This window comes from Rana temporaria, chromosome 4 (assembly GCF_905171775.1).
Source record: "Rana temporaria chromosome 4, aRanTem1.1, whole genome shotgun sequence".
Taxonomy (NCBI): domain Eukaryota; kingdom Metazoa; phylum Chordata; class Amphibia; order Anura; family Ranidae; genus Rana; species Rana temporaria.
Window position 1 is genome coordinate 224550961 of NC_053492.1, and position 15837 is coordinate 224566797.

Sequence of the window (15837 nt, forward strand, 5' to 3'; positions counted from 1 at the left end):
GGGGCACTCGCCAGGAGGGAGAGGCCCAGGAGCACCGAAGAGTGACATAAGAAGAAGAGAATCAGGGCTGCTCTGTGCAAAACCACCAGAGAAGGCAAGTTTAACATGTTTCTTATTTTTAATTTTAAAAAATTAGACTTTACAATCACTTTTAAGCTTTAACATTAATAACAAATATTTAACAAGATGCATAAAAATTGCAGATAATTATATTAGCATGACTATGTAAAAAGTGATCAATGAGCCAGTTGGCTGAACCACTCCCATGTGCCAATTTGCTAGCAATTTGTTTTTATTGTAATGGGATATACTTTTTAACACTCTATCCCAGAAATACCAGTAAGATGCAATATCAATCCAGGTAGTATCCTTAGTCGCTCTCCCCCTTTAAAGATGAGAGCAGGCACATAATAATGTGACAGGTGTTGATATATTTCCATATTATTAGTTCAGTTTTGGAAAGACTTCTTAGTAAGCGATGTGACATCCATACTGATATTTCAGATAGTAAATGAGTTATGCGTGAGGAGACTGAATGAGTGAGTTGATGAGACAAGAGACAATTTGGGTGTCATCAATAAAGAGATAGTATTCAAGGTCATAGGAGTTTATTAACTTACCAAAGGTGTAGCTATAGAATTGGAGGTATCGGAGGACCTCAATGAAAAGAGAAATAGAACGACCTTGCTGGCCCCAAACATCTTTGCTCTTATTTACCTTCAAGCATCTACACAGCCTAGTCTCCTAAGTATGGGGTGGGCCAGTGCATGTTTTAGAGAGAAGGTAGAAGATGCCAATAGTGAGGTAAATTAATGTATCATTGGGCATAATACAGCAGATTGCAGACAGACAAACAAACAGCAAGGCAATGGGTACATTGCCACCTCCTGTACACATTTATGCAGCCTCACTGAAGTGGGTCTTCTGTGAGGCCGCATATATGTGTGGATGTTTTTGTACTGGAAACACTCTGCACGGTGCACAATGACCCTTATTTTAGGGCAGTTCCAGATCCTATGGAAAAAATGTTCCTGCAGTGGCGAACAATCGGGTGGAAACCAATAGCTTATTTCATATACTGCATATAATAGATACAATGTAAGTATTTTAATTCTATATCTAGAGGATATGACTGGAGTAATATATGGACCCAATAAATCCTGTCCGATATCTTACAGCAGATCTGATAGATCTCCATGCCTTTGTGTGAAGTCAGGGTGAGCCTTTTAGTCTTAGAACAGGGTTAGGCAACCTTCGAGAGGTGGAGATCTACATGAACAACATGAAAAAGATCAGATATTAAGCACCATTTTTTTAAATAAATAAACTAGCAAGGTCTAATTAAATAGTAAGGAAAACTTAAAAAATATATATATACTAAAACAAATGTCACTGTAAAAGTATTATACCTTAAAAGTGGACAACATCCGTCAGTAAGGCAGTGAACAGTGTCAGCAGGGCAGTGTAACAAGAGAAAAACAAAGAGCAGGCGCCACTTAGATAAAACTGTACACTTTAATATTAAAATAGTATTAAAGCACTCACATATTAGTTACTGCATGTAGGCATATATGGAAGTCCAAATGACAGTCAGTCCTCAGCTCGTGTGGCTGAGGACTGACTGTCATTTGGACTTCCATATATGCCTACATACAGTAACTAATATGTGAGTGCTTTAATACTATTTTAATATTAAAGTGTACAGTTTTATCTAAGTGGCGCATGCTCTTTGTTTTTCTCTTGTTACATGTATTGGAGTCCGGCTTTGGCTCCCCCTGCAAGGGTGCCCAGACCAAAAGACTGTCATCTCACACAGAGCTATCATAGCTTAAATGACTTTTTGTGGATAAGTGTTTTATTTTATGTGTCAGCATAAGCCATTACTGTATATATTTCAGCAGGGCAGTGGATGGTGTCAGTAGTTTTTATTGTTTATTTTTACAATTTTATTTATAACATTTTATTTATTTATTATTATCTTTTACAAATGTATTTTATGAGCCCTGTTGAGGGGCTTTGGTGAAAGGGGAGCTCACGGGGGGGGGGGGGGGGGTGTGTGTGTGTGTATCAGGCAACAGGAAAAAAGAGAAACAAGGACAGGAGGGGCAGTGAGAAGGTATTTTACTGGAACCAAGTTTAGACTATAGTCTGCTTGAGTGGTAACCACTGGTGGAGTGGTGGCTGATTGCCAAAGTCTGGCCCTTAAACTTCACATTTGAGAATGTTCTTTTTGGAATCCACTGCTGAATAAGTCATTACACCTGAGCAGTGGCAGCCCATCCATTAGGGGTGCACTGCCCCCTTCAGGACGCCGGGCACCTGAAGTACAACAACGGGGGTGTTTTTTTGAAGCACCTTAGAGCCATAGGCTTCAAAATATCGATGTCATTCGGGATAATATACCATTGGGTGCACACGATTCCAGTGTTACAGTGAATTTTGGGTTATTAAAATGAGAGAGCACGGTCGTAGCTGGTTTTGGGCTACATTCACATTCACAGTTTGCAGTGAAGACTGTCATAGTGAGGAGCAGATGTCTTCACTGTGGTTGTGCTAATCTGTAAAGGAGAGGCAATATTATTTGGTGAGTGCAGTGATAAGAGATGAGCATGTCTCGCTTTATGCACATTATGGTGATTATAACCATTTAAGTGGATAAGAAGCTCAGTTTATGGATTTTTTTCACAGATATCTGGTTCATGCACTCTTTTTAAGCACATGAAGGTAGTGGTTTGGTGCCCAAAATGTATATGAAGTGATAAAGCGCTGCTAGAATAATACTTGATATTAACTCTTCTTTTAATTGAAAGCAGCTGCCTATTATATTGCGATGAATACCAGGATTGAGTACTATATATTGCTTCACCTCCAGGAGCGTGGAGTATTAAGAATTAAGTACTGACATGCCGGACGTCTAGTGGTGGCGGGCCAGGTGCCGCTGGCGGGTTGCTGACCCCCTGCTATAAAGCATGCTTGTTATACTCACTGTGGAACTTAAGGGGTTAATCATGTTCGTTGTGCAAAAAGGCTATTTTATCCTTTGTTCTCTAATCGTACCCTTCTTCCACAGTCCCCAAACCATCTCCTGATAGTAGAGAGCCTGGGGGGGGGGGGAAGCTGCACATGCTCAGTTTGGTGTGTATTACTACATTTTTTTTTCTTGGTAGAGTGCATGTGATCATCACAGGGCCAATCAGAACTGTCAGAGTTAGGGGTCATGCAGCCTCATAGAACAGTTAGGGGAGAATAAAAACTCCTCCTACAAGTTTTAACCAGACACTGATAGACTGCTATATACTTCTGATAAGAAAAGTTATTTAGCAGTTTATAGGTACTGAAATAATTGCATTTCCATGTTCTGTGTACTGTGGGAGACCAGATATAATGAATGCACGCTCCCGGGTTTAGTAACAATTTAATATAGCTGTAAACCACAATTGAAAGAGGTTTAGTTTGCTAAAGCAAGCAATTTGCATTTTTCTAAATTAAAAGCATGTTTACTGCAACACAATCTATATACAGCCCATCCTGCTTGGTCATGTGTAAATATCCCACCCCTATATAATTTATATATCTATATACCCCCTCCTGCCTGTACATGTGAGTATTAATCACCCATATAATTTATATATCCCCTCCTGTCTGTTCACGTGTAAGTACATCCCCCCTTCCCTGACAGAATATGCTTAAATATTAAATATATTAAATATATTAAATATATCTAAATTATTGAAGAACGACCATTTATTTTATATGTTTCGTAACTGAAAGTGATAGGGAAGTGTTAGTCTACTTTCCTTTTTATATAGCAAATACAAATATATACCACCAAAAGAGAGCTCGATATATTTAAATAAATATATATATATATATATATATATATATATATATATATATATATATATATATATATATATATATAATAGTTTTGTTTGAACAAAAAAGTATATAAAAAACTAATCTAAACCCAAATATTACCACAGCAAAATCGCATTATCACAGCAAAAAATACTATTGAGCATGTAACATCATTCTTATTACATCGAAAATGTATATGCTGAATAGACACCCAGAAAATCATGTCAGAGGAAATCCTAACATTTTAATATGAACTGCTGTCAATGCACATCAAATCTGCATCCAAGCAACTCAGTTGCTTTATAACTACCTTAGATTTTGCAATACTGCTGGCCAGTATAATTATGTCTGTCCATATATTTCTGGTGTCTTTACCGTTAAAAATAAAAAAAGTAATGTAGAGCTAGTTTTAATTCATCCCTTGATAACTGTAGGCCATAGTGTCAAATGCATTTAAACAGCTCAGTGTGAAACTCCTGCCTTACTATTTCAAGGGTGGATGAAAATCAAATGTAAACCAAATGATCAATGGGTGCTGATAATTAACTTGGCACTTTTCTGAACAATGTTCACATTATTTTATTAAAGCAAATGCTAATTAATTTCCTTTTTAATGTGTTTAATTCAAATAATAAGAGGCCAGTGATAAATCAGCTCCTTTAATGCTATGGCGCTGCCTGTGTCTTGATATGTTTTCTCCTCAAGGCCTTCATTTTAAAAGGTGCCAATGGGAAGGTTACATTTACTCCAAGAAACAATAAAATTCTTCAACATCTGCTAGAACTAAGTAGATCCAGATCATTCATTTTCTAGGCAGTTACTAGTTTTACGTGTTTTCTTCAGAATGGGCACTTTCTTTTGGGAGACACTGAAGGACTTTTGGGGTGAACATTTAGAAGACAATGTCAAGATGTACAAATCTAACAAAAAAACGGTTTCATGTTAAATACATGACATCTTTGGGAGTAGTAGGCTTGTATTTATGTACTCAAGCTTGATTCCCCACGTTTAAATCATCTCTGCAGTTTTTATTCATTTTAGGGCTCATGTATATGTACATAAATACCGGAGTATGGCCATACAGCATAAAATACACCTGTGTTTACATGGTCAGGCGCCCCAGCTGTGCTCCTGTAATCATGTGTAAATGTTGTTACTCTCGTTTACATGTGCATGGATGTATTTTCCCAAACTCACAATTCTCCATGAGCATGTAATTGCGAGCACCACCATTTATTTGAGATTACAGGGACACTGTGTATTTAATATAGGCAGAAATATGCCACAGCTGGGGCTCCTGGGTGATGTGAATAGAGGTGTAACAGAAAAAAATAAAGGTTACAGTGGGCTAAAGAAAAGCAATCATTGACTGTGGATGACTGGATGAAAGTGATATTCAGTGATGAATCACAAATCTGCATTGGGCAGGGTGATGATGCTGAAACATTTTTTTGGTGCCGTTCCAATGAAATGTATAAAGACAACTGCCTGAAGAAAACATGCAAATTTCAACAATCATTGATGATATGTTGTTGCATGTCAGGTAAAGCTACGGGGGAAATGACAGCCATTAAATCTTCAATAAATGCACAAGTTTACATGAGATGTTGGACACTTTTCTTATCCCATCAATTGAAAGGATGTTTGATGATGACATCATTTTTTCAGGATGTAATCTGATGCAGATGTTTGTCTTAGAACTGCAAAGTACATGGTGATTCCATAATATTTTCCTCGGAATTGAGTGATTCCATTTTTTTTCCTCTGTTTGATCTGCAAAACATTTGGACATGGAATTATCAAATATATCTATTCTATAAATCATTTGTATCCATGGCAGTAAAAAGAAAAACTTGTATGAAAAGTTCTAAATAATATTACTGCCCTTTTAAAAGTGTGCTGGATTGCATGCAGAGAAATATATATATAATTTCAGTTCACTGTACATATTAAAATTAGTTTCTGATGTTTATGCAAAGTTATTGTGATAATGATATGCATGTGTCAATTGGAGCAGAAAAATTAATGTCTCACTGTATCAACATACACCAGGTAGGGTCTTTACATATGATCTGCCAAGGTGAAAAAGCAACCACTAGCAACATTGTATCCTTTCAGTTTGTGTTCCTTATCAGTAGGATGCAGCTGTTTTATCAGTCAGAAAGAGAAGATGCTTCTTGGAAGACTTAATTGAGTTTAGGCCTGACCTCGAAAGTACAACTTATCAAAGCAAATGAATTGTTCGAAGATTTTTACTGTTTACAAACCAAATGCACCTTATTTTTTTCAGGGCCAGTTTGGGCGAACCTGGACATCATGGACCTTCAGGCACAAAAGGAGAAAAGGTATAAGCATTTGGTAAAAATACTATAAACATTAAAAGCCATAACACCTAAGGTTTAAAAAAATCTAATAGTCTGTCATACTAATATATATAAAGTTGGCCAAAACAAAATGTTAACCATATGCTTTTAGTTTGCGTTGTTTTATTCCATTTTTTTTTATACAATTTAGATCCTGTAGCAGCACAAGTGACATTGACACAGAGATAACATTGCCAACCTCCCTCATAATTCTTTTACTGACAGAACGTGGAAAATGTACTATTTAAACAGTATAAACACAATATGGAAACACTGACAATACCCATAGCGAGTAGTTTGCTTGGTTAAAACCTAAAAAGTCAACACAGCACAACAAATTATCAGCCCCTAATTACAGATGGCTGTAAAAAAATCACACATTTTTACAAACTGTAAATTTACTGAAGGTTGGCAACCCTGCCAGTCATCTCTCCCAATGAGACTTGTATTCTGAGGCTGCAAGCATTGATCAAATGTTGGCTTTCTATCATACCCATTTGACAGAGCCTGATCATTTGACTGGCTTCTGTTTTACTGACAGCTGTATACACAGGCCAAAAATTGACTGGTTCCTGCTAAACCTGACTGATTTTTGACCCGTGCATACCGATAAAAAGCACCAGTTTAGGTTCCTATTGCTTTTTCAGGATACTTGTTAAACTATTCTTTCATTTACATAAAAGTGAATAGCTGACAGTTTACACAATAAAGGCTAAAGTGGGTTAGTTTATGTAAAGAATAAAGGATCCCTGCTACTCCGAACCCGCCCAAGCAAATAGTTAGACCCTATGACTAAGCCCCGGTTGGGCATGGTGAAATGCATCAGGGTGTATAGTGTGGTGGAACCACGTTAGCAGAGGTTAAACCTTGTTGAGTTCCATCATCCAATCATGTACAAGCAGAAATAATATTTATTTTCCTATTTATGTGATTGGGTATTCTTTGCAAAGTGAATTTTCAGCAAAAGTGTGCAAATTAATTTGCGCAGTGAGCAGCCTATTTGCCTTCAGTAAATCAACACCAACATGTGTGGGCACAGTCAGTTGTGGTCTCTAGTGCCACCAGTGGTGTATGCGACAGAGTGACCTAGAAGGAGCAAACTTTGGAGACAGATGTAACCCCCAGTGAGTTTCATAACAAGGCAAGTTTACAATAAATTCTTTGAATGAAAGCTGCATGTTTATAAAGATTGACAACAACTGTAAGAATTACATTAAAGGGGTTGTACCATCCCTCCTGTTTTTTCACCTTAATGCATCCTATATGCATCCAAACTTCTGTCAGTTACTGGCCCCCCAGCCCCCCCCCCCCATTTTACTTACCTGAACCCTGGAATGACCCACGCTGAGGATGCGCCATCTCTCTGCCCGGGGTTCTCGGCTCTTGATTGGATAGTTTGATAGCAGTGCAGCCATTGGCTCCTGCTGCTGTCAACCAAATCCAATGACGTGGGGGCGGGGCCGAGTCCTGCATTCAGCGGCTATGGACGCCGAATGCTGGACATGAGAGCATGCCCACAAGGTAACCCCCCCGGGAGAGCGCTTCTCCTAGGGGGTTATCTGTTTCAGGGAGGAGCCGTGAGAGTCACCGAGGGACCCCAGAAGATGAGGCTCAGGGCCACTCTGTGCAAAATGAACTGCACAGTGGAGGTAAGTATGACATGTTATTTAAAAACAAAAAAAAGTGAAACTTTAGTATCGCTTTAACATGTTTATATGAGATTTTTTGGGGAACTGCCTAAATTGCCTTGACTTTCGCCTGTTATAGATAGTGAGGATAGACACACTTACTTTTAATTAACTAAGAAAAACAGGGAAATCCCAGTCCACAATATTAGTACTGATAAACACAGGATTTTTTTCCAAACATGAGAAATTACTTAAAATGTTTCTTTATAAGAACGTGGTTTGTAATCGTAATTGTTTTCTTTTTACATTGTAACAATGTATAGTAACAAGTAAAATAAAACTCGTAAAACAAATCTGTGCATTCTTTTTTTTTTCCTAGGGCAATGAAGGTCACCAGGGAAACCTGGACCTCCAGGACCACCTGTAAGTACAGTAAGTTCAGGTTTTAAATACACTATAGATATGAGAGTTTCATTTAGAGAATTCTATACCTGTCATACAAAGTAAATGAAAAATTATTGTTTTTTGTGACCCCCTCATAAACATGCTCTGCAGGGACCGGGCAAATTTCAATCCACGTATGGGCAGGCTGGCTGTACACAAGTCAATCTATTGACTTGTGTATGTCCAGCCTGTTGGAAAAATTTCCTCTGAACATACAGATGGCGGAATTGAGTAATTTTCCTTTGTTGAGACTTTTTATGAACAGGTTGAACAAAGTGCTTGCTGCAAATCAATATAAAGTGATAAAATTCTGAGAGTCGTGTCTTGTAATAGAAGTGACACCCAAAAGACAAACAGGGCCCTTCCTCTTCTTCCAGATAGAAACACACTCCGCTCACCAGAAATATATGACCTCTCTTCTCAAAGAAGGTCAAACTTGTACTCGGTCCACTATTAAAGTCCTAAGCCGCTGGCTAAATAAAGACATCCTGTGCCTTTAAAAGATACTAAATATGCCTAATTTGCATGGGGGAGATGGAAAGGAATCTCTCATAGTGTAGTATATTTAACTTGTATTGAGAAACCATTAAAATTGCACTTACATTGTTAAAAAAACAAAAAAGGCATGAAATCAAATCAAGAACGCTGTTTTGTGTTCTACCCACCCCGGGATGTCATTACATGTCATGGCCATTTTTTACTACTTTTTACTACCACATCGGACAGGCTAGATCTGACCCTGCCTGAAGAGGAAAAGACTACCTGGAATCTGACCTGTTTCAATGGGTCCCTGTATGTTTACTCTCCAGTTTAATGCTGTGACTGTTGCTGTGCCAAGCTCTTTAGACCATCACTGAAAAAAAGTACTATTATTTGGGAGCCTACCATGTATACGGTGTATCTGTTTCATTCCCTCAGGGGTTAACACTTGGAGATTTAAGCTGCATAATTTTTTGTGACTCAAGCATTTCAGGGAACTGATACAGACACCACACTTTCATTGTGTCACCTGGACTATGACATGTACTATTTGATCTCCTGTTGCTTCCTAATGGTTTTACACTAGGATCCTAGTGCCACCAGTTATTTCTTAGTGTGCACTTCTCTGACTTTTCTACTTCCAGCATGAGTTGAATTAACCACCAGTTCTTTACAAGCAATCAGTCCTCCTTAGTGCTGCAAACAAATGGCTCCCACCTATAAACTGGCCTTTGCAGCAAGGAGCACATTGAAGGGCGACACATTTCAAACAAAACTCCAGAAAATTACCAGCTCAACTTACCAACCAGTCTGTAACCAACCAAATGATCCTGTTTAACAGTATGCATTAAAAACAGGGTTTCGTTTGCATACATTTTCAAATACATGTGTAACCTGCAGAGCCGCTTCATGGCACCCCAATATTCTCTGCAGTCCTTAATATAAATTTTGAGAGCCTCCACAGTGGAAGCACATAAATTATAATGGATAAGCAGTGGGCAGGTGAGCATGGAGGGAACCTACCCCTACTTTAAGACACAGAGGCACACTTGGTACCCAGCATATAGCACAATGGCAGTAAAGGTTCCAGTTCCAGTGCATCTCCTTACCGGTATTCCAGCAGTACAAACAAATGGTCACTGCTCCCACCCATAACTGGCCTTTGCACAAAGCACATGGAAGGGGGATGCATTTCAAGAGCGGTGGGCTCCCTCCAGGTTCATCTACCCTCTGCCTATCCATTGTAATGCATGCGCATCCACAGTGAAGGCTCTCAAAATTTTGAGTTGGGACTTCTGTTGAAAAAGTGCTAAGAGGTTGTCTGTCCCCATTTTGGATCCTTACATCCGTTGCATAAACAAAATACTGACTGTTCCTGTTGAGGATATTTTGGTGATTAGGTATTCGATAGACAGGAAAGTAAAAACCCTGCCCGTGCCCTTGTTCTCCCTGACAAACCTTGCCTTGCCATTGCTGTCCTGTCTATTAGAAAGAAGGTCAATATTAACTGATGTCTTGGTTTAAAACCAGTTAGAATCCTTGCCTGTTTCCCTACACTACTGTATTAATGGGCTTGCGTTTGTACACATGCAGAGGATTCTTTGACTAAAAGGTTGGTCTGTAGAATAAGGGCTGATTCAGACAGGCGATTTAGCACAGGTAGAGCATGCAGATCTATGCATCCTGCCCACATGTCAAACCTTGACCTGCGATTGTGTCCATGCAGCCACTGCATGTGCATCCACTTCTGTGGACTGCCTGCGTGAGGCTCCAAGGTGGATGCACACTCATCTGCCAGCAGAGAACAGACTAAATTGAAAGTCTGAATGAGCTCTAAACGTGTTAAATTTTTTTTATTGCATATGCCTTTTGATGGAGAATGTCTTTGGTGCCTCCACAGACAATGTTATTATTGTTATCCAGCAAAAGAAACGTAAGCCTCCTTCTTGAAATTCTCCTATTTCTAAGGTAGACTTTGGGGGAAAGCAAAAGTTTGACCCAAATATCGCCTGTTCGCCTATTCAGTAAACACCCAAATTTGCACGGCGTTCAGTGGGTGTTCACCCCACCAAACACCCTGCAATGTACTGCACAGTGCATTTAAAGCTTTGCCCAATCAAGGCACAGTAAATAGCTGGTTGTTAGGAGCGGGCCAGGGGGTTTCCAGATTCCGATAAACCCCCTGCCCGCAGATCCATGGGGATCCATCAACATGGGGACAAGGCACTTTGGGGTGGGGGAGGGACAGAGCACCCTTCCTCCCATGTTGAGGGCATGTGGCCTGGTAAGGTTCAGGGGGGGCTTACTCGTTCCCCCTTTCCTGCCAGGCTGCTTGCTTGGATAAGGGTCTGGTATGGATTTTGGAGGGGACCCCAAGCTGTTTTTTAAACAGTTTTCTATTGCCAGAAATGGTATTGTATTGCCAGCAATTTAAATGTAATTTCATTCTATTTATTTTGTTTAAAAATGCAATTTACTGCAGCAAATGCAATTTACTAAGGGAACCAGGCACCATATTTAAAATAATTTTTCATTTTTGTTAAGCATCATTAACCACTTCAATACCAGGCACTTTCACCCCCTTCCTGCCCAGGCCAATTTTTGAGCTTTCAGCTTTGTCGCACTTTGAATGACAATTGCGCAGTTATGCAAAATTTTACCCAAATTTAATTTTTTATTTTCTTCACACAAAAATAGAGCTTTCTTTTGGTGGTATTTTTTGCTAAACAAAATGAAAAAGGACCCAACATTTTGAAAAAAATAACATTTTCTTGGTTCACATCTGATTTTTTTTTAAATACGTAATTTTTCTCCTTGACTGATGTGCGCTGATGAGGCTACAGTGAAGGACACTGATGGGGTGGCACTGATGAGGTGGCACTAAAATGCAGCACTGATAGGTGGCACTGGGCACTGATAGATGGCACTGATGGGCACTTCTGGGCAATGATAGGTGGCACCGATGGGCACCGAAAGGCAGGACTGATTGGCATCACTGGGCACAGATTGGCCTCACTGATCTGCTTAGACTGGTGTCTCTGATCTGCTTAGACTGGTGTCTCTGATGGGCAGAGACTGGTGTCTCTGATGGGCAGAGACTGGTGTCTCTGATGGGCAGAGACTGGTGTCTCTGATGGGCAGAGACTGGTGTCTCTGATGGGCAGAGACTGGTGTCTCTGATGGGCAGAGACTGGTGTCTCTGATGGGCAGAGACTGGTGTCTCTGATGGGCAGAGACTGGTGTCTCTGATGGGCAGAGACTGGTGTCTCTGATGGGCAGAGGACTGGTGTCTTCTGATGGGCAGAGACTGGTGTCTCTGATGGGCAGAGGACTGGTGTCCCCTGATGGGCAGAGACTGGTGTCACTAATGTAATTTTTTTCAGTGCATCAACACTACCTGCATTTTCCCATGGACACAAACCATTACAATTTGTTTGCTATTTCCTTTGGCTTGCCAACTGCACTTCTAGTATTGACCAAGTGCTTGCTCTGCTGTTCTCAAAGGGCTATTCCAGGCATGAAAAATTGGCATGTGGACTTCCTCAGTCACCAAGTTCTGTATTCAATTGTCTGTTAACCCAGAGTTGTTTTTAAGACCTCTTTTCCAGGTAGGAAATGCAAGACATGAACTACTTGGCATAGATATTCCACAAATAAGCTAAACAAATGTCTCTCCAGATACAGAGATCCTCTAGCCATGGCAATGGATGTTGTGACTACACAGTGGGATCAGTCAACCTTTTTGTCTACTCAACAGGATGGAATATGAGGGAATTCAAATGATACCTTTTACAGCAAACCGGCCCAGCTTGATGTGGTACTTGGGACCATGTAGGTTTCTAGAAAACTCTCCATGGGCTTTTCCAGATCTGCAGGATCTTTTGACCAAGCACTGGTTTATCCCTCTGCTTTATAGCCACTGGGTTTTAACAGCATGGCTGCCTCCCTTACCTCATCAAGAGCCTTTATACAGGGGTAGCTCACATAGTGCTAGATTGAGATCCCACAGGATCACAGGTGGATGTACTAGTGGGACTATCAACAGGGCTGTCTTAATGAGAGGGCCACACCTGGGCACTGCCCAGGGGCCCCAGTTGCATGGGGGGCCCTGCACTTTTTCCTAAAGCAGCTTGTCCTTGAGCCCACGCTGCCCCGAAATTTGGGGCACCATGATGGCACTGAGAGTGATAGATGCACAGGGGAAGCAAATCTGGCCTCCTCCCTACTTGATGTCTGTTTACTGCACTGTCAATCATTGTAGGGGGCCCCAGAGCATTACTTGGCCCAGGGGCCCATGATGCTATTAAGACTGCCTTGACTATCAGCTCTAAAGAGACTTTCTCTGAGCATATCTAGGTTCTTGTACTCTGAGCTTATCAGAGATATATCTCTAACACAAATAAGTTTGTGTAACACAAACTCCACATCAGAGATACTTTACACTAGCTCCACAAGGTGATGTTCCTCATTACCATCACCTCTGCTAGGCGAGTTTCTGAGTTGCTGCCCTTTCTTGTCGGAAACCCCTTTTCTTGTTCTACACATGAAAAAGTTTGTCTTGAGGCCGGGCATTTTTTCCCTTTACACTAACCAGGATGTTGTATTTATTGTCTTTGTCCTACTCCAGGACATTATAAGGAGATTTCCCTCCATTGTTTGGATGTGGTACGAACTGTTATGCCGCATACACACGATCGGAATTTCCGACAAGAAAAACGTGGATTTTTTTCTGACGAATGTTGGCTCAAACTTGTGCTGAATACACACGGTCACACAAATGTTGTCGGAAATTCTGAACGTCAAGAACGCAGTGACATACAAACACTTCGATGAGCCAAGAAAAAATTAAGTTCAATGATTCTGAGCATACGTAGGATTTTTGTGCGTCGGAATTGCATACAGACGATCGGAATTTCCAATGCGAACCTTTCCCGTCTGAAAATTTGAGAACCAGCTCTTAAATTTTGCTGCCTTAATTCCGACAGAAAATGTCAAATGGAGCCTAAACACGGTCGGAATTTCCAATTGTGTGTACGCAGCATTAGAGTTTATGGCTCAATCACATTTTTCTTCAGGTGAAATTACACTGTATTCTTTATTCCTGTTAGTCCTCATAAGGGACTCTCATTCCATAATTTCTTGGTGTTTTAGGCAGCTTATCAATCAAGTCTATAGGCTTGTGAATAAGGTTCCATATTTTACTGTCAAGGCACACTCTATTAGATGTAAGGGTGGGACTCTGTGCTGTGTGAGAAATTGTTGGTTTACACCAAATTCTGGAGGAAAAGACACACTAATTGCACAGCTGTGTGTCCAGCTATATAGTTCTGATCTGACATGGCTCAGGGCCCCACCCCACAGACAGGAGGTCTGTGCTGGGAGTCAGGTGACTCCCAAATCTCTCTGAGAGAAGTCAGAGAGTGGATGCATATTTGCAGGAGGCAGATGTCATTAAGGACTGGAGAAATCGAGGATTGAGCTTGACTCCAGGAAACTGTTCTGAGGGACAGAAATTGCGCAGCAAGACGCTGACAGAAGAAGCTAGGTGTGTGCTTACCATTGGGAAATGGGTAGTTCTGAGGAGCAGAACTTGGGCCTAAGCTAAAGGCCTGAAACAGCCGGATGGCAAGTGTGTGAAAGCCAGGAGGCTAAACTGTTGAGTTTTGCAAGATACAGGAATGGTGGAACCCCCTGCAAGGTCTACTATTGTATTTGTGAACTTTTTTATTTTTTAACTAAAAGTGGGCTACCAGGCCCTTAAAAACTCAGTTCTGGATTGGAGTACTCACTGGAAAACGCATCTATCGCTGGAGCCAAATAACCCCAATCTTACATAGATTATTAAGTAGCTCATGGGCTTTTCAGCATCAGGCATCTGTTTCTATGATTCACAAGACTGCCACCTGAACATATGTTTGCATGTTTGTTTGTTTTTTACCAGGATGTGAAGGCATCCACTGATGCCAGTTTTTGAAGTAATAATGTTCTGGAAGCTCTTTAAGCAGCAACCCCCCCCCCCCAGTCTTTTTCTCTTGTTTGCTGTTGGACTGATTTGAGATGTCCAAGTTGTTGTTAATAAACGATTAAGAAAACAGGATTTTTTATTTAATTTTTACTTACCATATAATCCTTTACTTGACGTTCATGAAGGGATAATGGGAAGAATGATTGGACTGGAAAGTGTTGTACTGCATGATTAACAGCTTTTATTTGCCAGTATAAATTTCTTCAGTATAACCCATTAGTTTCAAAATCCATCTGACCCCGTCCCCTAATGATTGTCAAAAAAAAGGATTTTACTGCAAGTTGTCTTCCAGATCCACCCTTGAGAGATGGAACTTTACCCAACAGTCAGGAAACACCCAATTTCTCTTCTTAAGGTGGTCCCTCAGGTCCTGGTCAGTCTTTGTGTTTCCTTTATCCGGAGGAGGCATTGTGCCTGAAGGAACCACTGGGCTGCGGGGGTGAGTGTGCCCTTACTAATGGGTTGGTGGAGGAGGTCGGGCATGTGGCCACGGACATCCCTCCTATTCTCTGGTTAAGAGGTGACCCGATTTCTCCTCCCTCTTAGCCCAGGCGAGGACAAGAGGCATCGGGGCAGACCTCCTCTTGGTGGCTTACCAGTCTCCAGGTGAGGCATGCGCCACAGTATCGGATCTCAACTGCCTGGTTTGGCCTCCTGCGTCACACGTCAGTGATGATGATTGGCTGTGATCCAACACCGTGGAGTGGGTGAGAGTGAGATAACGCCTGCATACCTCGGGTACGCCGTGACTGCAGTTCACCACTGTGCTATTTATTTGAAGACTTGCTGTGATATAAATTTTTGCTGGCTTTGAAAGTTTGAAATGTGAGTGTAAAGGTTGAAGATTTTAAGTGGTTTTATTAAACTGGTTTATAGGTTATCACACTATTGGAACACCTTTATTCATTTACATGTGGAGAGACCCCTTAAATACACGGTTGGATATTGGCTATACGGTTAACCCTTTCTGTGTGCTTTAAAATCGCCTTAGCGAGAGTGTTAGGCGTTGGAATCTGGTAAATGCGTTTCCAGAAGGGAG

At 40.7% G+C, this 15837-nt stretch overlaps 1 protein-coding gene across 1 annotated transcript in view; it reads left to right on the forward strand.

The window, feature by feature from the left end:
- The window catches only part of LOC120935697 (collagen alpha-1(XIX) chain-like), a 335822-nt gene extending 327515 nt beyond the window's left edge, over positions 1–8307 (forward strand). The window contains exons 28-29 of the mRNA XM_040347751.1: positions 6149–6203; positions 8229–8307. Of these exons, the coding sequence (XP_040203685.1) occupies positions 6149–6203; positions 8229–8236 (63 nt within the window). The 3' untranslated portion in view covers positions 8237–8307. The remainder of the gene's footprint in view (positions 1–6148; positions 6204–8228) is intronic.
- The last annotated feature ends 7530 nt before the right edge of the window (positions 8308–15837 follow it).